General features: G+C 40.0%; 1 protein-coding gene across 1 annotated transcript in view; it reads right to left on the bottom strand.

The window, feature by feature from the left end:
* The window catches only part of LOC125765276 (uncharacterized), a 45,612-nt gene that overhangs the window by 13,023 nt on the left and 7,944 nt on the right, over positions 1-24,645 (bottom strand). Inside the window, exon 2 of the mRNA XM_049430224.1 lies at positions 8,192-8,424. Coding sequence (XP_049286181.1) covers positions 8,192-8,424 — 233 coding nt within the window. The remainder of the gene's footprint in view (positions 1-8,191; positions 8,425-24,645) is intronic.

Genomic DNA, 24,645 nt, shown 5'->3' with positions numbered 1-24,645 from the left:
AGCGGCCACATTTTACACGCTACGCAACCTATTTGGATCGGTCGTACATTCCACGCTCATGTCCGTCACCGTGCGGGAGAATGGGCTCCGTACGGGGGACCGGGAATGGGGCTCGGGAAGATACGGATTGTTTCGCTTTTTGACACTTGATCAATGCAGTGCACCGATCGTACCGGCACTTGATTCCATTCGGCACTGTTGTAATGTGCCGAGGATTGTCTTGCACTGCAGGTGTTTTTGTGTGTGAAATTGCACTCGTACGATCGGGGCAAAATCACGACAGGGGCGATGTGTCTAACAATGCTTTGCACGCGTCGTCTAATGCGTAGCGTATTACAGAAGGGGTTCGGTTCGTTCGTGCACGTGTGCATTGCAGTGCAGGGGCGTACTTGAAGACCAATTGCCGTAATCCTTTTCGCAAAGGCTTAACACGGTACAGCGCGAAGTCCGATCGAACGATCGTAGCAAAGTTACCGTTGAAGCTGTGTGCAGTATGTCATTCAGGTAGTGAATTGCAACATGCTTCACCACACGTAGCTTAGAATGTGGAATGAAATTTATTGATGGAGATTCATATCAAAATATATGGCTGGTTATTATTGGCTTAAATATGTGAATTTATATCTTTGGTCGTTTTTATTGAGAAACAAAATTTGATCATACGGAAATATGTTACTGCAACTTTATATAAATCAGAAATCTTAAATCCTTTTAGATATGGACTTCTTGCACTATTAAAAATCTCCTAAAATTGATAAATCTAACCCACCATCCGGTTCCAACATTACTTACATTACTTTGTTAAATAAAAGTATAATAAATTTTAAAAAATATAACTCAAAAATTAGATTAAATTAGATCTCATTATTCTAACAAAGAAATTCATTTCTTTCTGTGTTGCTTAATTTCTAAAGCATTATAATTAAAACTACGTTATCGGATATAAACCCCTGTTAAGAATGTTAAAATCACATAATTTCATTATTGCGTTTTGTGCTTCATAATCAAATGGCACTCCTTTAAGTACACCTTCCTTCTGGCGCGTGCCCGATGAAAGAGAGAAGTAAAGATATAATGATTTGAAAATAAATGCAGTCCAAATCACACTTATTGGAAAATAAATAACCTTTTTATCGCCCATAGCCTTAAGCGCACCGGGAACAGGTAAAGGTGAGGATTGAGGATATTCGTTCGTTCGTTGCATTCTCCGATCCCCCTTCCCCACCCCCACCACCTTATGCTCATGAAGTTGATCGATAGTTTTTCCAGCGATTTCCAGCCTTAGCTCTGGTGGCTTATGGCGGTTCTGCACCGGCGAAGGCGTCACCATAAATACAGCATTGCGTTTAGGCTTCGATGTTTTGGTCCGATTGCGATCGCGAATGAAATCGCGATGGCAAGAAGGATTGCCCTTGTCTTCCACCGCCGCACGTTAGGTTTGGAATTTGAATTTTTGCTTTCCACCAGTCGCAATGGGAGCGCTTTGTTGGGAGGCCCACACGAAGGGCCATAAATCAGGGCTTTCAAGCGTTCGTTGTTTTTTTTTTGCTGCTCTGTCTCTCGTTGCGGTGGTGCGAAACATATGTATGAGCTTGTGGCTAGCTGGAGCTCCAATTTCTTACGAACTCGTTGGGGTTGGGGGGGCCAGTTCTTCCTAAAAGAACGCGCACCGTATGTTCACAATGCAGGCTGCAATGGATTTGACTGTTGGATGCGATTATGGAATTTAGTTGTCCCGAATGGCATGCTCGTTGTATCGATCGATGAGACCATGATTAATCGTATCAGTACGTGTGGTAACAAATGGTTTCCGAAGTAGTAGGATGTATGTTGCCGGAAAATCCGTGTAGCAACAATCTTTCACGATGTTAATGCTACAAATATAGAACGATAGAATTATTGCATCAAGAGGGTTAGTTTCGTATAATTCAAGGAAAGATCATTCTGGATTTGCGTTTTGTTGATATATGTGATTTGAGGAAGAAATGAAGTTATTTATATTTCAGTTAACTTTATTGTTTTTTTAATTAAATTGCAATTAGTTAAATTTCTTTTTGTATGTCATAGTATACTTAACTGATACTGGAAATAACATGGTAATTACTAACTCAAATACTACATTGCTACTAAATACCGCAAATCTTCTCATACAGATACGTTAGCATAATGGTCCCTTTTTTCCCTTTTTTCCCATCGTTTCATCTGATACGGATTAAGCACTTTCCGAACACGTTAGACCAGCCTCTAGACCAGCATGGCGCTTCACCACCACCACCATGATTGCTTCACGTACGAAGCAATTGAAATCAAATCAGTATCGATCGATCAGTAAAAGTAACTTCGTCTGGTAGCGTTGGGCACCGCCGAACTGGTAGCAAAGTGTACTGCAAAATGGAGATTTCCAATGGAACACTCTCCGCTCAAGGTGCTTCTATCGGTACCGCTCGACCATGGAATGACAAGTCGCCATCGTTTGGCAATGTGGTCCTACCTACCAGGAAGATTGCATCTAAAAGATTCCACCAAACCGCCTGTGTCCAACTGACCGCCACACGGAGCCACACGGAGGGACTTTTGTTTCGTAGCCTTACAGGAGCTGTGTAATCCTCCGGTAAGCATTATTGGCATCTGTGGCGCAGTGCCTCCGGTTTTTAACAGGATTCTAAAGCGAATGTGCTCAATCACATCTGCATATGGTCTGCGGGCGGAGGTTATTAATATTTATTATCGGCCCCAAGCGCGTATGGCAAGAACCAAAGGCGAATACTTTCCTCGCAGCAATTGGAAGCATTTCGGATTGCGATCACACAAACACGGTGCCTTGGTACGTTTTGCCTGTTTGACTATTTCGTTGTCGTAGACACCTTTCTTTGAGCTCTTTAACAAGTTGCACAATGTCTCACATCGAGAGACGGTGACCGTACGAAAGGTTCCCGATGGTAGGTAAAGTGTGTCTTTTCTATACTCGGGAGACCCGAGTGCGAGCGCAAAAGTGTGAAGCGCTAGATCCTTCAAATTCGATAATGGAAGATGATTGTTTGTTTTCCACAATGCTATCTATTGCGGGAAACGATGTTGGACGTTTCTCACCGCCAGCCATTCACTGCCAGGAAGGTACTTGGGGATCGTTTGTATCGGATTTGTAGTGTGCCCCGAACGTCACGCAAGAAAGTTCCAAGCTTTTTTTTTCGTTGCTCCAATGAAACCGACGGTTAGCCTTCGAAGACCTTCCGCGGCCATAGATCGCAATCGTCGCCGAAAGGGATCACCTCCTTGACCAAACACACCGATGGTGACTGGTTCTCGTGCGCTGCACTGACTGGTGGTTTCTTGATTCGTTTGCTAGACAGCCTGGCCGGGTCCTGCCCTCTGCCACAAGTCCGATGCCGATAATTACAGTTTTGCGGTTTCGCTTTCGCTATTTATTGCTGTGTCCCATCGTTGGATAATCTTCGCACTTTGCCCACGCTTCACGCGGGTCCTGGCGGGGTGATCAGATGGTTTTGGGGCGCACAGCGTCACAAAAGGTGAGAAAAACGATGACAAATGTCCGCTAAAAAGCGTTATCCATGGTGATCAGTACGCACCGTACCGTTGAAGTTGTGGTTCGCACGGTTTCGGTGGAAGAATCTCCACCTGAGGGGGGAGATAAGCGGACTCAGGCTATTTGCGAGGTCACCAGGGACACCAAATTGGACGAAATGAATAGAGCAGTCAGCATACATGCCTACATGCTATTAAATGAACTCCAATGCTCTGTTCTTTAGCCGACCGGTTTGAACTTTCTCACGAAACATCTCACGAAGACCGTTGGTGGAGAAGAATTCGCTTCCCTTTCTTCCCAACTCTATGGTTCTTCACCATATAAGCGCCGACCCGGATTTGTCCCCTAAGTTACCTAATGCAAATACGTTCGCTGGAACAGTTTTTATCGATAGCGGAGTATCTCTCGGGCTGTGCGTTCGCTTCACCTGGGAACTGTTATCGAAAATTGGCCAGTGATATATGGATATGTACACTGCACAGCTATGAACGGAAACAACGCGCCTACCGAGAGAGAGACAGACAGGAAAAGCAGCCCCTGATTGTAGGGTTATCGGGGGTTTTGTTTGGGGCGCGAAGGTTGATCATTAATTATGCGGTTAGCAGTGTGATCGCAGTGAAGAGGTGGTTGACTGTTCCACACCGCCTGGTACCTGGAAGCGGGCACGAATGTGGAAAAAATATATTAAAGACAATAATTTGTTATCGAATCGTCGACGTGATCGGAACGTTTATTTAAGGTGTTCGGGCTCATTAGTTGCAACCGTTCGGAGGATGTCGTTTTCGTTGTGTATTTTTCTTTTAAATTTCATTCTACCCGAATATCATTAGTTTTACAAACAAAGCAAAACGTAAACTATCGAACGATGATAGGGAGGCGTGAGAGAGATTTGACCAACGTATGTTATTCTCTTTCGAACTCCCAGAAATGAAGGGAAATTACTTGATGAGTTGTAATACAAGTATTTTAATTTGAGACGATGTTTAATTTGTGTCAATCAGATTCATCAATATCGGGAAGCATGTCCACAAGTGGCTTCCAGCATTGAGACGTTAGTGAAAAACTTCGAGACTAAGTGTGAGTGATATATGTGCCTCATTTGTATTTAAATTGTGCTTAAAAGTTGTTAATAAGATGATATAATTAGGTTGTAAAGTATGTGTGCATAATTGCTTGATTGGAAGCCTTTGTCTAGACTGTCACGTTCACTACGGTTATTTACGATATGAGCAAAATATAAACATCTTTAATATGGTCTGCACAATAATTGTAGAATGTTAATGAACATGGGACGTTTAATTGTTGTAGTTAATTAAAGAATACGATATCGAACTCGCTGCCTTCGAGAATTCTTGCTCTTGGTGAATAGAAGCTTTCCAGAGAGCGTACGTATATAGGGAGTCTGGACATAATGCATGTTTGTCATTTATTTCATACATTCCACCATTATAGTGGAGCAGCATGTTGGCTCCACTGCAGCTCAACTAAGGTTCCACATTCTGCCGGCATAGAAGGTCGATGAGCATGATTTACATAAAAGGTCGTCGAATGTATAAACTTGCAGCGGCAAAACTATGCACGGTGTCCCACATGATTCAATCTGCAAGAGATGTGCATAGAGACCTGCACACCCTTCAGCCCCATTACCGTACGATGTTAATACGGAATCCGCCCGCACTGACCAGCCGGAAGGATGAAATAGAGCCGGGAGGGGGCAGGCTTAAAGATTAATCGACGTATGCCATAATCCACCGTGAAGAGCGTTGAACGGCTTTTGCTAATGAACGCCGACACGAAAATTAAGACGTAACGACGAAAGGGTACAACGCCTTTTCGGTACGCCGAAGCATCGCACGTGGAATGCACGTCCGAGCGCAATCAAATCGATTAATCTTTCGAATTTCAATTATTTTTAATGAAGTTTACAAAAAAAAATAACCATCGCCTTGCGATTTACCTGACTTTCGAGTGGTATGTATCGCATTTCATACCGCTTATCATGCAATGGTCCTGAAGGTTTTGGGTGTTGCAGTTTTCGGGGGAATTTTATCAGTTACGCTAGCGAAGTACGATTCGAAACGTATGCATCGGTTGCGTTATACGATATAAGCGGACAGGTTTAATCGTTGCTAATTTATTGCCCGTGCTTAATTCGAAATAGTTGTCCAAATATTGATTACAAATAGCCTGGACCGACGTTGGCGGATAAAAGACCAAATGAAGATTCATGTGACGGGAAAGTTCTGCTATAATTGTAATGAAAAAGAAAAAATACTGAAAGGATTTGTAATTCATATGAATAGTGTACTTATTGTTGGAAATAAATCAATAAAGTTTACGGACGCACTATGTGGAAGGCTATTCTTGAACGTCATATGTACCCTTTTTGCCTTGCCTGTAATCGGTCGTCGAATGCCTTTTGTTCATCGCAACCGGCATCGACATAATCAAAGAACTATCAAACAGAATTAACATAAAATAAAACATGCTCCCGAGAGTTCACTCGAGGGGGAAGCTGTCTATCGATCGGCATGGCATCCGCTAGTTTCAACGCGTCCGCATATAGCTGCGCAGTGTTGAGGTTGCCGTTATCGAAAACAGAAGTGCTTGTTCGCACGCTACATGCCAGCCGGGTTTTATCCTGGTGCCAGACAACCGGAGGTCCGAGCGAGTTTGTCTTGTTGCGGCTGTAACAAGCTGCGGTGGTAAGTTCTCTGGATGACTAGATGTGATAGCGCACTGGTGCTACCGTGCAAAACCACCTGCGGTTTGCCGATAGTTATGCTTCCGATGTTCGGGTCAGTTAGCCTGACCGTTGATATGCGTTGGACGATCGTTTCGGTCCGGTTCCGGAGACAGCCCGGTTTGCCGATGTAGTTAACAGGTTTACGGTTGAATATCGGTCTGTTTGTAGCTTTGGAGCAGTCTGCGATCGTGCAGTCGGAAGAATAGACGAGGAGCATTCCGTGGCTTTTACCAAGCAGAAAGTAAAGTGGGATAATTGAACGAAAGACGGGCAAAATTTTTGTCGAAAGTTTGATATAAAATTTACATGAAAATTTTAAATTTATATTTCACGTATTTAAAGTGATTAATAAAAATATTATTATATAATTTTAAAATATATAACGCACTTCAACGTGATAAATATAAATAATAGTAATGCAATATGGGAAAATTCTTTTTATTAAATTTAAATAAATCTTTCAGAACCATGCTTTTTGTATACTTTGTTTGCATTAGCTGTTCCACTTATTGATCCTTTAATGTGCATTGTCGTTTTGAATAAGTTGAACCGGGTAAGTGTGTGACATGTCAACGTAAGCGGCAGCATCGCTTTTCGTACCACATAGATCGAAAGGAATGCCTATGCGTTACACATTAACAGTCACAACCTGCTTGTGGCGTTGTAATTTCCTTTGCCTTTTCTCCATGTTTCACTCCTCCTCCCCCCGCGGGGCCATTCCTTTGGGAGATGTTCCACCCCCAATTGGTCGGTAGAGTCGGTCCGGAAGGCTAAGAAGCCTTGAAATAAATCAAACAACGCTCGGGGAAACATGTGCGCACTAGGCCCCGGAACGAAAGGATTTATTGCGCTGCCCGAAGCTTTGCTTGTACGCGCTGACAGGATCGACAGTGGAATGCAACAAACCGCGCTGTATTGCAGGCGTCGTTCGAGCCACCATTGAGTAGCGCAAAATGTGGCAAGTTTTGCTAAGAAACAACAAGGCGCACGGCACGTTTGCATGTCAGCTGTTTGGTTGGTGGTATGCCCCATGGGAGAAGGATGGTAAAGTTCTAGAGTAAGTGATGTGATTTTGTTAATGTGCGCGGTAGTTTGAAGATTTAAGAATTAAATAGCTAGATAAGTATCTAATTGTAGTTATATTAAGTTCTAAACAAAAAAAATGAAACAAAGTATTCATAAAAAATAGAAAAATCTACAACGTTTTAAATCAGCCACTAAAAGGTTAATAACAATTTCTGTTAATATGATTGTTACTTGACCGTTTTTCTATATTCATTGTTTCCCATCCATGCGATTTTCAATCGTGACTAAATAAAACAAAGGTTCGTCACTTCATTCCAAATTTTCGACAAGCCTTTGCCATTTGATACTTTTCATCTACAGATCACTATCATTTGCTTATGTCGTTTCAGATCAAAATGAACCACATGGTAGATATGCCACTTATCTGCTTTTAATCAATCAGCTTACATCGTTGATTGAACAAATTTAATCCCGAAAAAAAATCATACCTTTTAAATTTTTTTGTATCGAGTTATTGTCCCACTTAGATCACTTCGCCCAAAGGTTGTTTTTGTACAATAGTGACTTACCAATGATCAGTTTTTTTCCCTAGATGACTGAGTTTAATTGTTACTTAAGTAGCCGTAACGGTTTTAGGTAAGCCAATGTTGACATTGGCATCGAGTGAATATGAGATTTTGAATATCTTTTGACGCACAACGAAAAGGGGAAAAAAGCGTAAAGGAATGATAATAAGCAGTAAGTAAACTGGATCCACGATCGGGGAGATATCAACAGAGGCAGTTGATACAGTGTGAGATAAAGCCCAAGGTACACATGGTCGATAATGCAGTGTAAAAAAAAGGAGTCACTTATCCATCAGTTCATGTACGTACGGACGGTGTAGAATTCGGTGCTACAAAGAATGGTGGTTCATACATAAAAAGTGGCGTAGTCGGAGTTTTGTCACGGACAAATTCGTGACGCCGTTCACCGATCGTCGACAGTGAGTTGACGCGGGAGCAAAGCTGTCGATCTGTTTGGTTTTTTTCCCGCTTCAATGGCCCAATCATTTCTACCGTGGCATCATCCATCGTCCAACTGGACCAGACATAATCGGAGATCTTAGCTGCAAAAGAAATGAAAGCAAAAAGTTCAATGAAAATTCTTAAATTGACGAAAAAAAGGTCAATCCTGGAAGGTGTACTAGAAAGGAAAAAATGAAATGGCAAAGAGAGAGAGAAAAAAACATCTTGTTAAAATGTTTGTTTGTTGTTAATTTTGGTTAATTTCAACTGAAAGTATTACGCGCTTAACCGCACACAGCTTGACACCCCCCGGTGAAATGCTTTGAACTCGTGCGCAGAACTCAACTTCTGGTAGTCGTTCGGAGTCGGTTTTTGGGGGTCACTCAGTTTCGCTGAGAGCAAGTAAAAAACCGTTCAGATTCAAAAGGCGCCGATCGTTGATCGGTACCCGTCGATTGGGTGCGATAAGATAATGTCCGAATCTTTGCTTCCCGGGGTCGTATCTTTATTGAGATCACAAAGGTTGATTAATTTTGGTAAGCGGTGATAAATAGGTGGGAATGTTTCATGAAGGCTGTAGAGAGGTTCGCTGATAATTCGTTGCTAAGGCGCTACAAGTAAAAGTAAATCTGTCTTATCTTAGCTATAAATTTTGCTTTAATATCGTGATTGCCTTGTACAATGCTATTCGATTCTATATGCTTTGTCTACAAGATTAGCTAAACTAAATTAAAAAAATAATCTGTATCGTGTATCGATCAGGCGCTGAAATTCTCGAATTAAAATGCTTGACAATGTTGCACTTGAGTGAGCAATTGTGTGCTGCATGATGACATAGGAAAGGGCGTGCCAAGAAGTGATTTGGTACGCGTCATCCTCTACCATGTTTATGTTGTTTTCTTTCACTCAAGCGACCTTTTTGGGGGGTCTTTGCTGGTGATGCGCAATAAGAGTGTGCGTGCCATTGATTGATAAAGACACGCAAATTGTTTTGTTGCGCAAATCGATTTCAGGCAGGACAAAACAAAACAAAAAAAGGGGCGAAAGAGGTCCGGCCCACATTTACTTAAATTTAATTACGTAAATTTTGTCATTACGCCCGTCGGCGGTATGATGGCGATGAAAAGGACGTTGTGCATCGCTTGCAGTGACTTTCAAGGTTCTGTCAAAAGGTATAGTAAAAGGGCAATGGTTTGGCCATTTTGAAGAGATGGAGGTGGGGATCAATTCCGCCGAATGATCAGTTGAAATATTATTTTTTTGTTATTTACGTTTCTTCTTAGACACAGAGATGTCAATTCTCGACCATACTCATAAGAATAGGGAAATGCGAAAATTAATTATGAAATCTAGCATATTTGCTATTTCACCTATCATTTTTGGTCTAGGTTATCAAGCTATTTGGTAAAAATGTTAATAAAACTACGGTGGAGCTTGTAATATTCAAAGACATTTAAAAAAATTACGTCTGATGCAAGTTTTGTAACAGTTTTATCAAATTTGAAACTGTTAAAGTATGACAAAGTTCAATAACTTTTTTAAACAGGACTTTAATTAACTCCAATCTATTTTCAGGTAAACAGGATGACCGTTGAAGTATGTTAAGTATATTAAAAATAAATTGTGAAGAAGAAACATTGATTGTTAAAAAAAGAAAACAAGTTGCGCATTCAATAACGATGAACACGATTAAACGATTTCTTATTATCCTTTTTCCCCCCTGAGAGTGACTTTTAATAACTCATTATGAAAGTACTCATTATGCGACAAAAATGTTGGTTTTGCTGTTTTAAATTATAAATCCATTCCCCATCATCTTCTGTCCACTCCCAATGGTTTTCCATCCAATCGTGCAAGTATATGACTAAAGTGTATGAAAGTGCAATGTTTTTTTTTTGGTTTTCTGTTGGTCCGGGACAATGTTTTAGCGATTGATTTTTAATGGTTGTCCGATGGGATGTGTTTATGGTAATGCATTTCAAATTGATTAAAATCGATGGTGTCGTGAATCATGCCGCTCATGATACGTTCACCGAACTGATGTCGCATACACCCGACTCATCAGCCTCACCGACGAATGGAATGTGCGGTTTGGCGGCTGTATGCTGAACGCATCAGTCGATCGCATCTTCGAACACCTACTGTTTTATGAGCGAATGTAAATGTCTTAAATTTTGTTATCAAAAAATGGGCAACACAAAAAAAAACAGCGACCGAAGACGAAAACCACCAGTTTGCGTTTGTGGTTGTTGTGTTTTTTTGTTGTTGTTGCTCTCTTACCAAGATGCAATTAACGTAAGCTTATTACCGACCGTACATGATTAAGCGACTGGCAAAACTGGGAAAAAAGATGCGTTGGAATGTTTCGGTTTCGGAAGATCTGCACAGCCGGTCCGGTTGTTTATTAACTTATAAATTTTATCAATCTTGTAAATTAGTATTTTGGGGGTATGTTCGTTTTTCCTTTGCACACGGTGAGATGTGCAGATTGGAGATGAGTTGATTTGTACGTTGTGGATTTTAAACAGTTTCAATAAATTACACAGTCAAAATGAAGAGGCAAATATTTCATGAAAATATGTTTAATATTACCATTATCAATAATTTTTGGGGTACCAAAAAAAACCATTACATGAAATGCTTTGGATTAAACTTAGCTTGTCGAGGCAAATGTTTGCTCAAGCTCTTTTGAATTAAAATTTCTAAAAGATAATAGATTTAAAAAACATTTTTAAAAAATTGAAATGCAACATTTAAATCTCTCTAAACAAAGATGTTTAAATCATCAAACATCATCAGAAAGTAGCAAAATTGTGTCAAAATGTAAACAAATCTGGGTGAAAAACTGATCCAGACCAAACAATACGGTTTGAGGCGTCCCATTTGTGTCACAAAAGACCACAAAACCATGGATAATCCTTCCATCAAATTGCAAAAAAACAAAAGTGTCCTGTTTGCTGTGGGGAGCCTAAAATTAAATGACACGCAGGTCCACTTAAAGTGCGGTACTCCACCGCTCAAGGGTGGTACAGGCATTGTGTATTTTTTTTAATTTAATTTCTTTTACAGAACAATCATTGCAATTTTTTGCACTTAACTTTTGTTTCACTTTTTCGTACTACAACAATCTTGCTGGCTGATCAGTGAATACTTTCGCTTTATTTTTTTTAAGATCACCTTCGAGTTAACCAATTTATGCTGGATGGTGCTGGACCTACGGCACCGATAAGGATCGAAGCATCGGTAAAGTATCGGTAAACAAATAAACGAAATTAAGATAATACCCATTTTCATGAGACTGTCAGGGACGCGTCTCCTGGTTGGCCAGGAGGCATTGTTGTTTTGCCAGTCGGCGGTAGGTGGCTACACAGCGCCAGAAAGGGTGCCAGAAGTAAAGCTGCTTAAAGGTAAGAGTTGTGTGGCTATTCACGCATGCCAGGCTAGTTGGTGTTTTCCAGCGATGCTAAAGCATATGTGTATATTCACTGGAGACGATGGATCGTTTCGTGATCGTGTCGGGTGATGCGATGCGTGCTGTAGCCAAAATTGCTTCACAATGCAAAGTCAATAGGTTAATCAACGGAACACAAGTTACCTTTAGTAGTGATGTAACTGTAGTGGAGTTTTATTAAGTTAATGTGTTTATTTGATGCATTTTATTTTCCTTTTCCCGCATTAGGGTTACATCTTAATTGTCTTTGGAAAAAATATTTACAATACTTAGTTATGATTCTCGGTTTAGACCATCAGTACAAGTATTTAATTGATAGTTTATATTTTTATTATAAATTGAAGGTTAAAATTGATGACTTCCAGAATAAAAGACTTTACTATATGTTACTTATTAACCTAAGAATTTATCGCCTTTCATGTTCCTTTGGCTTCAATGATTATGAAATTACTTAATGTAGGGTTTATTATCAATTTATTACATTTCAAAGGCATTTCCACGTAAAAATAAAAAAAAATATCTTCCAGTGTACGGTGAAACATTTTCACTTAAAACATTTTTGTGTGATTTCATTAACAACGGTGAGTTATAAACTTTTAACTCAACAGCCAAACTTAATGTCCATCGTCGGTCATTGGTCACGTGTAGAAGCGGGTGCGAGTGCAACACCGTCCGGCGGGTCCGGAAAATGGTAATGAATGGTTATGTGCACTCGGTGCACAACGAAAATGGCCGCCGGTGACGAAATTTAACACAAAATTTGTGAACATCGGCAAACAAGGCAGATAGCGAGATTTGGGTGGTACTGGACAAGAAGCAAACAAAACTAAGGGAATAAAATAAACCAAAGCGGAATCAAACACGTTGCAGCGCGCATTAAAAATTCGTTAATCCAACAACCGATTAAAAGGAATTACACTTCACCAATTTAGGGCGCTTCGTTTTGCTCCTCATCAAACCGTAGCTCTGTGATAGTGCAACCTGGCAGGACCGCCGGCAGCCATATTTTTTGACAGTATCTGTGAGTGAGTTTATTTTTTAAATCGGTGCAATTTATTTTTTTGTACATTGGAATTTTGTTCCTTCCACACACATACACACAGTGCCACAGGGTATCGGAATAGAGGGTATACGCGGTGTACGGTGTATTCTGCCGCAAGGCACAAGATTCCGTCTGGCGATTCCGGATGCGTAAGTGTTCTCGTATTTCACTGTATAATTGTGGTGTTATTTGCATTGTAATATCTTCGTTTCGATTTACATTGCGACGGTGGTGTGCTTTGTTTTGTTTTTAAGGACACTTTGTTACAAGCGAATATAAAAGGACGTAAATATGAAACAATATCAATAGACTGTGGGGAGTTTTTAAAAGAAATTAAATTGATAAACCTTTAGGTATGGCAGTGATTTGTGGAAATTTTCTGTTCTTTTTAATCATTTATTTTTTTTATTGATTATCTAATTTATATTTTTAAAGATTTATTTTTACTTACAAGCTTCATTTACTATTTAATTTAATATTTATATTTATTTATTAGCTATTTATTTTCTTATGAATAATTTACTTGTAATTTATTTTATAATATTTCATATTTATCTACTTATTAATATATTATTTAATTATTTTTTTAGATGATTTGTTTGTGTATTTATTTACTTAATTGATAATAAGAAGACCAATATACATATATTGGAAAGAGGTTGTATTTCCTTCTCCAAATGTCTGCATAAGAGTCCCATTTATTTTGCTGCGTTACAAACATCTTACAAAAACATAATGAGAAACGCTGCATACTCCGATGGTGCTTTTAATTGTGAGAAACAATGCATTATCGATGTTAAATTTGCTAACGAAAAGCCCTTGTACCGTCTGCCTTTCTCTCTCTATCTGTTACAATGGGCCACCAACATAACCGCTCTGGATGTATAGGTATGAAAGAGCAAGGGATACATTGAGTGCTTTAAATAAATAGTCCAAAATTACCTAGTACTTTAAATGTTGTTTACGCTACCGGTTGAGCTTTAATTTTTTTCAGCCTCACTGCATTCGTACCAGGCGGTGGCCCAGGCATTGCATCCCCTATCCCATCACAACTCCGCGCCACTCGCGCCACTGCTGGCGTGCAAAGTCAAAATGTCAAAACCAGATGCTCTCGAGGGCGAGCGACGCTGTTCGCCTTAATCGAGTGGAACATTTTAAACGGCCCCTGGAACAATAAATTTCAATTATCAATACATGATAATTCAATTTTCTTCTTATTATTACAATTTTGTTTTATCTTTTCCGTTCACTGTGGCACGAATTGTGTGTTCGCGAAACACAATGTTTATCTTTGGGAAGCATGGGAGGCGGGATGGCGATCGGTGAACGCCATTGCCACGCCACGCCACCATTGTGCGAGGGAAATCGCAGTACAGATTGTGCTCGATTTTGAACGATTTTCGAACGGTTCGAATACCGGTGGTACGCTTCTGGACATGCACTTCGTATCTTCTGCCCGATGGAAAAAGGGGGTTTTTCGGTTTGGCCGTTTTTATCACCGGCTACGCACCGGAGAGTTCGTGCACCCTCGCCGTGGTTTCGAACTCGCTTCGAAGGAGTGATGGAAGGTATTAATTTTAAATTGCAGTCATTTCCTTTGGGGCGCCCCGGTTGGGTTGCCCGCGTTCCGGTAAGGTCACGATGCGTGCGAGGGTTTTTTTTTGTTTTTTCGGGAGGGCCACGAACGGTATCATCCTGTAGTACAACCGTACAGTCTACAATCACGTCACGGCTTTTACTGCTCCGGCTGCAGTGAAAATGTTAGCGCTACTTCAAGGTGATGCAGAAAGACAGATGAGTCCCGATGGATTGCGGACAAAAAAGGGTAAAGGTCGACCCGGCCCGGTGGTAGATAGAGAAAGTCGCGATACTAATGAGGCGCAAGATTGTGACCGACGTGCAGGCGACACCGAACGCGTAAAGTTAACATATCGATCGATCTGTAAATTAGTATCACTAGTCGCTTGAGGCCATTTTTGTGGGACCCTTTCTTTGTTGCATGGGAAGTTTATAAAGGTTGAAAGATAATGTAGAGAAAAAAATTGTGTAGCTTCATAAATTATCAATTTTTCAAAAAACAGTAAACATTGATTAATTTGAAATTCAATGGCTTGGACAGCGTAAAAGAAATGTAGAGTAAAAAGAGTAACAAGGTTATTTATCAACAATACATAAATTAATTCTCAAAGCAAAATAAAAAAAAACAGTTCAATATGTATTCAACAACTGCATAGCACAACACGGTTACTATACCTTTTTCTTACATTAACATTATAAAACAATATAATTTATTAACTGAACTAATATTGTCCTCAAAGTACCTGAAGAATTAAAAAAAAAATTCAAATAAAAATATAGCATAATATTTTTTTATTATTTTTATTATTTATTTTTTTATCATTTCAATTTATTTTTAGTATCAAAACATGACTGGCCGTATTGCTGGATATGTTGACTATGAAATGGCACCTTTTTTAATTTTTTTTTGAATAAAATTTTCTTGCATTTTTTCTTAAATTTTTATAATTTTCAGGTACAACAAATGATTTTTTCAATGTGTTCTGCATCCTTAATTGAATGCTGTTTTCCTTGCGTCCAATAATATTTACATCGCGTAATTAATTCCTTAAACATCAGCACCACCCTGCAATCTGAATCAACCGTGCAATACCTAATTGAATCTCCATGTGCGTTGACCACGATCTTACGCATTTAAGTGAAACATTATCCCGCACGCCATCGCCGCGATAATGAACGATCACGATTGCTGTCTGACGTAGCGCATAAACCGGGCGTTTGCAATGTATCGTAAACAGATTGCTTTCCGAATGCAACGCGTGCATCACGATTAAAAGATGTGCGTAGTTAGACTTTCGTTTGACACGTTGAGTGCAATACATGGCGTCAGATCGCACGCAGTAGCTATCGAACTTCACATTTTGACGAGAGCGAGGGTGTCGATTGGCTTCACTTTAATGGGTGATTTGCTTAACCCTCCGTTCATCTACGGCTCGGCTCGGTAGCGTATTGGAAACGCTATAAACACATCCTAATTCCATCGCGCTAGGTAACACGCCAACATACTGGCGGGTTGAAAGTTTATGAGGTGTTTTATGGGGAAACCGCTGACTTCTGACACAACATAAAATCGAATAGGTCCATTGCTGTTATTTTACTACATTCTATTATTCAACACAGTGAAGGATATTCACGCGAACGGGGTCGATCGTAACGACGAAGGGCACACAGATGAGTATAACATATTTTGACGTTCTCGTCCATCGACAGCTCATCATTAATGCGAACTCCTCACTGCAGAAATTCAAAGTACAGATGATCACATCTTCCCCTTTTATCACTCTTAAACCATTCGCGTTATTTAACGCTTTACGGGAACTCGTAAATTCGATAGGTAATCAAATCCTTGCGTTCGTAATCGAAGATAAGAGGAGAAGAAAAAAAAAACCCTTCCAACCACAATCGAAGGTGTGAAGTAAGCCCCCGGGTTGTACTTATTTAATTTTAATATTTTTTGAAATAACGATCCATCATCCGTTTATTCGAATTCGTATGGGGCAAAGCGGGACCGAAAACAATGCAGACTTTGTTACCGTGCACGGTAACATTTTGACGATTCACTCGAAATTCTTTTCCACACCGTTAATGAGCAATTTGTGGTATTTTTGGTTATTGGACGAGAAGAGAGTTGGTTGTATGATTTTTTTTGGTGTTTGTATGCCTTGTGTCTGTTTTACGACCATTCTTCTCAGGTTTTGTGCGCCAAGAAATCAGCTTAACGATGCAGTGAAGATCATGTATCGTTGGCCGATTTACGCTTTTCGCATGAATTTTTGCAAATGGAAAGTTGCTGCTTCTGCGAAGTACAAATTGAATGCAATGTTAATGCTCTTTTGTGTAGCGCGATGGTTTTCGTATGTTTTTGGGGGAAGGGGTAAAAATATAAATTATGCCTCACATATGCTGCTGGCAAAGCATCAAACATAAACTTCGCCCCGGCGAACGTTAACGAGCTTATTCGAAGCAGCATGGAATTATTATGATTATTGTAAAGCAGCATCGATGTATTGTAATATCGTTTCTCGCTTTGCATAGGTCATAAGGTAATAATTTAAGCTAAATATTCAAATACGTCAACACAATGCGTATGTACGCTGACAGACGCAACATCCACACACGCCTTGTTTGGCTACTGGTTGCGCGAGAGTGTAACCAGATCGGGCGCAAAACCACCATCAAACAGCAATCCCAGCCACCGATCTGTTGACCTCCGTGGCTGGTAGCACTCGGTAGCGAATTGCTACACGTGTTACTGGAAATTGCAAACATGAAATATGGCATTCGTTCCCGCCACGTTTTTCTGTTTCAAATTTCGCTACGCCGTTTGGAGGGTTTGATCGGTACCGGGGTGCCAGGGTGTCGCACTTCCAACAGAAGGTGGAAAGGTTTTCCGAACATCAGAAAACAATTATCGCCTGCAACGAAGTGCATTGCCATGGTGTAACAGAAAATGAATTTAAATTCAGATAGATAGGGGAAAACATACACCACATCTTGGGCACATCTGGAGCGGCTGGAAGTCCGGACAAGGTGAGATTAGTTCGTTTAATTAATTTGAAACATGACCACTGTGTGGCTACTGCTGTTAACGCGCAGTCCTTGCGGTTGAAGGTTGAAATGGCTGGAACCTTTCTTTGCGCAGGCGTACAACACATGTTAAGAACTGAGTTGGTTGATGATACGCTTGGTTCGGGAAATTGAATGTTTCTTTTCTTGAAAGTAACAGAGATTTACGTTTTCTCTATGCCCTGGCCAGTTTAGCATTGCATAAAAAAACATTTATTTCTTTAGTAAATTATAAAAAGGACAGATATTAAACTATAGCTTTACTGCATTCATAATAGATACGAGTCATTGTTAATAGAGATTTATTAGAGCTATACTTTCGCCCCCTTGAATTCTTGGTGATACTGCAGCATTATTTGGAATCCTTGGGGTTCTGTCATTATTTGGGTCTAACACCGACAGGTAAGAGGATCTCATTGGATCTCAGACGATCATAACGAACTGTTGGAGTAGCGTCGTAAGGAATTCAACGTCTAAAGCCCTACGCGTGTACACTGCGCGGGACGTCAGGACTCTTTGGAACTTCTACTCCTACTACAGACGCTCAGAAGTCCTACTACCTACTAGTCCTGTTTTAGGTCCTGAAGATCGTATAGAGTGTTATCGGTAGGTGCTTCTTCAAATCAGACAGCATTTTGAGTGTGATGCTTAATGCTTATGGAGAGTGACTCTCAGGTATTGTCAGGTATTTTGTATTATACTATTTGAGCTACTATGCATCCTTCATAATGACTTTATTCTATTGTCTACTCGTTGATTTCATATTTGTCCCTGACATTATAGTTAGATTAGACCCTGTATAACACAGTTTATACCTTCCGAATCGATAACCCAATAAACACAACCAACAAACATGCAGTTGGAAACAATCCTAGCCGAATAGCTTCTCAAACAGACTTCCTCTTGAAGGCGTCAGCAATTGCTGTGAGAATGGTTATGGACAAATATTGACATAAATATTTATTTGCTTCAATAAACTTTGAATGAACAATGGTGACATTCGAAGTTCCGGACAGATCATTTTATGTTAAGCACAACTAAGTAAGAAAAAGACAACGAATGAAAGAAAATGTCTAATTCGTCTGTGTTATTTACATTTTTATATATTTTTATCAATTGGTGTGCTTTCTCATTAATTTGCCTGACGTTATTAAATGAGCAATAATCAATTTGTTTTCTTTAAACAATGCTTTTAACAATATTAGTACTAGGTGGATAGAAATACCAAATGAATATCCCCGAAGAACGTAAAAGCTGCACAGTTGGCTTTCCATTCACGAGAAGAAATACCAAAGCACATGGTGACACAAATGACATCCCACTGGATGTTGCAAAATTTCCTCATTTTTCAATTCGCGAATGACTACGACACTCCGTCAGCGGTGCCATCGATCGGGACAGTGACGGTAGCCGGTACGATTAAACGATTGGTTTGCATTTGTCCACTGGATGCGTTGAAGCTTAAGCGCCGTTTCAGTTCCATCCATTCCCCGTGTTGTGCTCGCTGATGGTACGTATTTTCTTTCTCGTTGGAAGTGTTCAATCGATGCTGGGTCGTAAAGTTAATGTATGAAAATTAAAACAGAAGAGAAATGAAGCTCGAAGAAGAAAAGACACCATTACTAGGCGGCGTGACTGGGATGGGAAAGTAATAGTGACAGTGCATCGACCGGTTATGATGCAGCATAAACATCCATCCATCTATTTTGTGTGTGACGAATGCAACAAGTTCATTCGCTGTGGTTACCGAGTACGGAGCGGTAATAAATCATACCCACTGACCTTGTCAAACGTGAGTGAGGCAGTTGGTTTAACCGGTGCATAAGCGATGAAGGGTTTTTTGTTGTACTTTATATTGAGATTTATTTGCGTAAAGCTAAAGAATAGCGTATCCTGAATTGCTATATTTCCGCTTGTAATGAATTAAGGTGAATACTGTACAAAGGATTGTAAAAAGTTTATGTGATTCTAAGGGAACAATATATCATTAGCTATAAAGAGATTCCATGTACTCTGAACAGGAAACGATGAAAGCGTTTCGTCGAGTTTGTAAATGCGTCAAGCGTTAAGAAATTAATGTGTTATGAGTCTTCTTTTATTTTTTTCGCTGAAATACTCATGCAGGAAGTGCGTTTTCACGATCGTTTCCGTTATCACAATCATGCACTCTATACGCCCGAGGTCAATCGATGTGTGATCACCGAAACGCCATGGATTATCGTCTTCGAACTATTATCCAGCGATGGAATCTGCACCGGGAAGACTGTCTGTATCGGGGATCGCCAGCGATCGAATCGATTGCCTCCGGGCATGAGCATTACAACGACCAAACTACACCATTTCCTGCTAAAACCCCGCCGGTCAATTTACGTCTCGTTGTGACAAATTTATGTTCATTTAATTTATGCCTCTTTCAAGTGTCAATGCATAAATTTATTAAATCGTCCGATTCCAAGCAGACCAAGAGCTGTGTGCATCGGGTGTACTGAGTGATTTTACCGTGCAAAAGGGTGAAAGAGGACGTACGAATAACCATTGCGACCACGTGTCAACCAGGTGCACTGTTGACGGGGGTTTGGTACGTACGCTCTCGGTACAAAGTGCGCTTTCACAACCGCCAACGGTCAAAGTGTCGATGTCGGATGAACGATTAGCTAGGCCGATTATGCTTCACTCATAATTTTTCATTTATCCTTAAGCTTAACTAGCTGCGTGTATGCAACGGGATACCAGCAGGGATGTGACTGCACGAAGGTGTTCTTTGGATGCTACAGAGATTGGGATAAGTACGGAGGGATCATAATGATCGTGCCGGTAAATGATTGGTAATGGAACGTTGGACAAAAACTCTTGTGAGATCACATTTCTTTGAAGAGCTAATGTTAGCTTTCATCGCGGTGAAGTTATAGATAAAATATGAGCATTATATATTACAATCGATTTTATCTGTGTGTTTTTTTGCGGAAGCTTTTTGGACGGGAAGCCGCGTTTAAAGGGATATTGCTTACTTAGGTGTTATGAAATTTGAGCTTATGTGGTCGGTGAAATCTCTTAAGCATCATGTCCTCTTCTTTTAGTATTAAAAGTTTTGTGTTAAAGTTTTATCACAGGTGCATTAACTCAAAAGAGAGGTATTATACTATTGAGAAGTGGATAAGCCATTAAGAATAATTAGTTTAATAAGCTCTAATGAGTAAAATTAGATGCGCTACTTGCTGTATTTGTACAATGTTTATAAGATATTTCAAATATTTATTGTACACACAAAGAAAAAAACCTACAAAAAGAATTTTCTTATGAATTATTTGAAATTTAAACTACCTAAATAATTTAAATGAAGGAACGAGCTTAAACGTGGGTTTCTTTAGCAATATCTTATCCAATTTATTGTTTTAGAGGTAGCTTTGATAAATAAGAACAACAACAAAAATCCGCTTCAAAAGATACAATAAATGGATCCGTCCCAAACGGACTCCCTCCTGCGGTGATCGATCGTCACAACCACTCACAGAGCCTTTCATCAGGCGCCCAGGGGCTCGCAAGCCTGAAACCACCCCCTGTGGAAGTTGGCTTTTGTTTCTTGTTTAAACCTGGCACCTTCACTCAATCTTGCCGCACCGTTCAGTTTGCTCAGTATTTTTCATCCTGCACACGGTCGACTTATGGGATTCGGTTGTCCGTTTGGTAAGTCGTTGAAATGCATTAATAATTAGGTTGTTAAGCAAAACAGTCGGGGGGTTTTACGTTGGGCGGCTTGAGGAGAATGCTCATAGCGAAAAAATATTTCACCCATCGTTTCTGGTTCGATGCGATGCTAACATTTTGACCTTTAGGGTGGTCAAATATGATTTCTGCCGTAGCAGCAATCACTTTTAGCTCATTTATTTATTTTCCTCTTACCCTTCACGACTATGCAATGTTGAATGTGCGAAATACCTTCATTTGGAGCATGCGGCTTTGATTTGCAGAGGAACTTTTTTCTCTCCTATTTTGCCCTACGCAAGTGTGAGTACGTTAAAAAATCAATAAATTTTCGATGTGTTCAAGCTGGCTTGTGTTCGACATTCAGCATAACGTTTTGACAGCGTTCAGGGGAACACAAATCGGACGCTTCTAACAGGATTCCTTCCAGTGCGCGTGTGAAGAGTGAACGAAGGCTCGACCATGTTCAAGTGACTCGGAACAGCGGGCGCGTGCCGACAAATGTAATCGTTTCATGAGCACCCCGTAGTCGGCTCGACCAATCCGATGGTATGTATTGAGAGTTTAAATGTTGTGACAGTCGCGAGAGTAATTTATGATCCGCATCGAAATGAAGCAGCCGTACTGGGATAGGGGATTGAATCAATTAAAACATGTTCTACTAAGCTGAACGAGCTGAATTGTATCACGAAGGAGAAGCATCGAAAATACTTTAAATATGATGCGAGATTTTATTTCTTGGAGTAGAAATTTGTTGTAATAGATGAATTACTGTCAAATTTCATTTCAAAAGTATTTATTAACGAGCTCTATATGCGACTAACCTCAAGGTTTTTCCTGGTGAGGTGAAAAGTTAGCCTCACGTACCTCAAGACTCTCTGATCGGCGTATTCAGCTCTCTGCCGATGTACTCGACTGAGCTTATTATGGAGGGACTGCCGAATACGATTTCCACATAGGACTGAAGAGGATGATCGATAAAGCAGAATCCACACACTCTCGTTCGGTCCAGTTTGTTACGCTGTACATCAGTAAGCGAAATAATTGGGACATCATTCGTCTGAATAAGATACACAAAGAGCCCATCGAATTAAGGTCATAGAGACATTTACCGAGAGACAGAGCGCAGACTTTGAGGAATGAAGAAATTCTTGTGATAAAATAGGTCGGCCATAAAAATTACATTCTCTGACGCTTGTTTTCGCCGGTAAGTTGGCTCAAAAATCGGGAATTACCCTATGAGAAATATATATTACCAATAATTGAAACGCCCTGTCAGGAATCCATTCTCAACACCTTTACGAAAGCCTTAGATATTCACTTTTCGGATAGAATTTTATTACAATTACTTTGAAACATGGTAAAAATGCACAAGAAAAGATTTATAGGAAAAAGTTCCAATATTTTGAGTGCAAAAACCCTGTACAGTAAATCAATTCATATTTCCTGAACGTTTTAAACAGTACTCAGCGAATGGTGGACGAAAATTCCTGATGTTAAATCCTGTTCACTGTGTCTTCAAGCGAAAAAAAAGAGTGGTTAAAATTCATCAGCATCTCTGCAGGACGCATGCTTTTAACTAAAAAGCATCGAAAGCATGGTGGCACAGCTATGCGATCGAATGTGTTTACCCAATTTGCGTACGGATCGTCGATGGAAGGGACGAAATGACGTTGCATGCGTCGATGTTTAATTGTTTCCCCGTAAGTGAATGAGTCCCTGGTTCCTACCCGTGCGTGTGTATTGGGTGTGCCTTAATCTTCATATTGCTTTTAATTAATTAGCACTGCAACCGATAGCCGGCGAATTGACAAAGGAAAGCTTCCGAAGGTAAATATTGCCCAGCTTGTGGCATCGAATGTACGGTACAAGTGTGCTTCAGTAAGTGACTGGATAATGCTCCCGATAGTAGGTCTTGTTTGTGGACCAATTTAGTTTCACTCCAATTTCCGCCGATACACGTTTGTATCGTTTGTTTTCGGTGGTTGTTTTAGCGATAAAGACAAACGTTGAGTAGTGTAGGAGATAATGGTTTAACAAACTATTTATTGTTGTTGACAGGGGAAAACAGATTTACGGAACAAAAACCGAAATGTTTTCGGAAGCTACTTTCTTCCATGTTGATAAAGGTACCAAGTTTGAATGTTTTATACGAAACGTTTATAAATTAAAAAATGTTTTCCGCATGCCTTTTGTTTATGAAACAAACCACTATTGCGTAATAATTTTATTGAACACTCTCTATGTGATTGCCACAAAAACATAAATCATCCCGCAAAAATCATCGTTCTCCTTTATCCGTTTTCGTTTTCGCTCAATCAAAAATGGCTCGTGCCACATGCAGATTGGTCGCAACACATGGGGCCCTAAAGTTTTGGGGTTTTTGTTGTTTTTTTTGTTGTTGTGAGCTTTGTGAAACTGTGTTGTGTGTTGTTTTATCTCTGCGGTTTTTTGGGATACGATATGGATCGTGTTGCGATCGATTTCGATCGTTTTATCGCCGCTGAAAGTGGAACGGCAAGCATCCACCGGCCGGGCGGCAAATGGCTCTTTGATTTGTGTTTACTTTTTATTTCGATTTTATTTTAATTTCACCGTTCCTGGTGGAACGGCGTTTTATTTTAATTTGTGGTATTTTTATGGCTTCACCGTCTAGTAAATATTGTACCGAAGGTTTTGTTTTTTTTATTATTGTGCGTTCGGAATGAAGGAAAGGTAAGGCGCCATTGGATGAATGAGGATAGTGTTGGGAAGAAGTGTAGCAAAGTTAAGAATTGATTCAATTGAACGACTTTTTTGATTTTATGATATTTTGCTTCATTTTTAAATAATTTATCACTAAGTATCACTAACTATCACTAAGTACGAAGCATGTCGAATTTCTTGCTGGAGAAAATATTTAAATTATCAAGAGAGTTAATCAACTCATAATAGAAATAGTACGACTTGTTTTAAAATACATATTCTCCAACAAAAATATAATCAATTTATATTGCTTCATATTCAATTTAAAGTTTCTACTTAAGTCGCATGATACAACAAACTTGTTTCTTAAGAGAAAATAAATCGCTCAGCTACATTGCCAAAAAAAACCATGTCGCTGTATCTGCAAGGATTATGTGACGCGATGCAACGTCCTTGTTACGATGGACCTTGCCACCACACCAGAATTTCGGACAACCCGCAGAGAGAAAGTGGACACCGGCGCTCTGGAATTTCGCTCCCAAAAACTTGACGCTACAAATTATTGGCATTTTATTGGCTGACCCGTTTCAGGTCGAGTTCGATGCGTGTCCTTCGACAGGATGCCGTGTGGTGCATTCGCCCAACCCCTCGGTACGGTACCGGAATGATAATCGGTCACGTACAGGCACCACAAACACACACAGAAGGTGATAATTTTTTATCATTTTAAAGCAAAGTGCAACAAGTTGGCGCCATCGGTTGCACCTTAAGAAACCAACTGTTTCACCGACTGGAAGC

This window comes from Anopheles funestus, chromosome 2RL (genome assembly GCF_943734845.2).
Source record: "Anopheles funestus chromosome 2RL, idAnoFuneDA-416_04, whole genome shotgun sequence".
Lineage (NCBI taxonomy): Eukaryota > Metazoa > Arthropoda > Insecta > Diptera > Culicidae > Anopheles > Anopheles funestus.
Note: the sequence above shows the minus strand (reverse complement) of the source record. Positions and strands in the feature narration are given on the sequence as shown.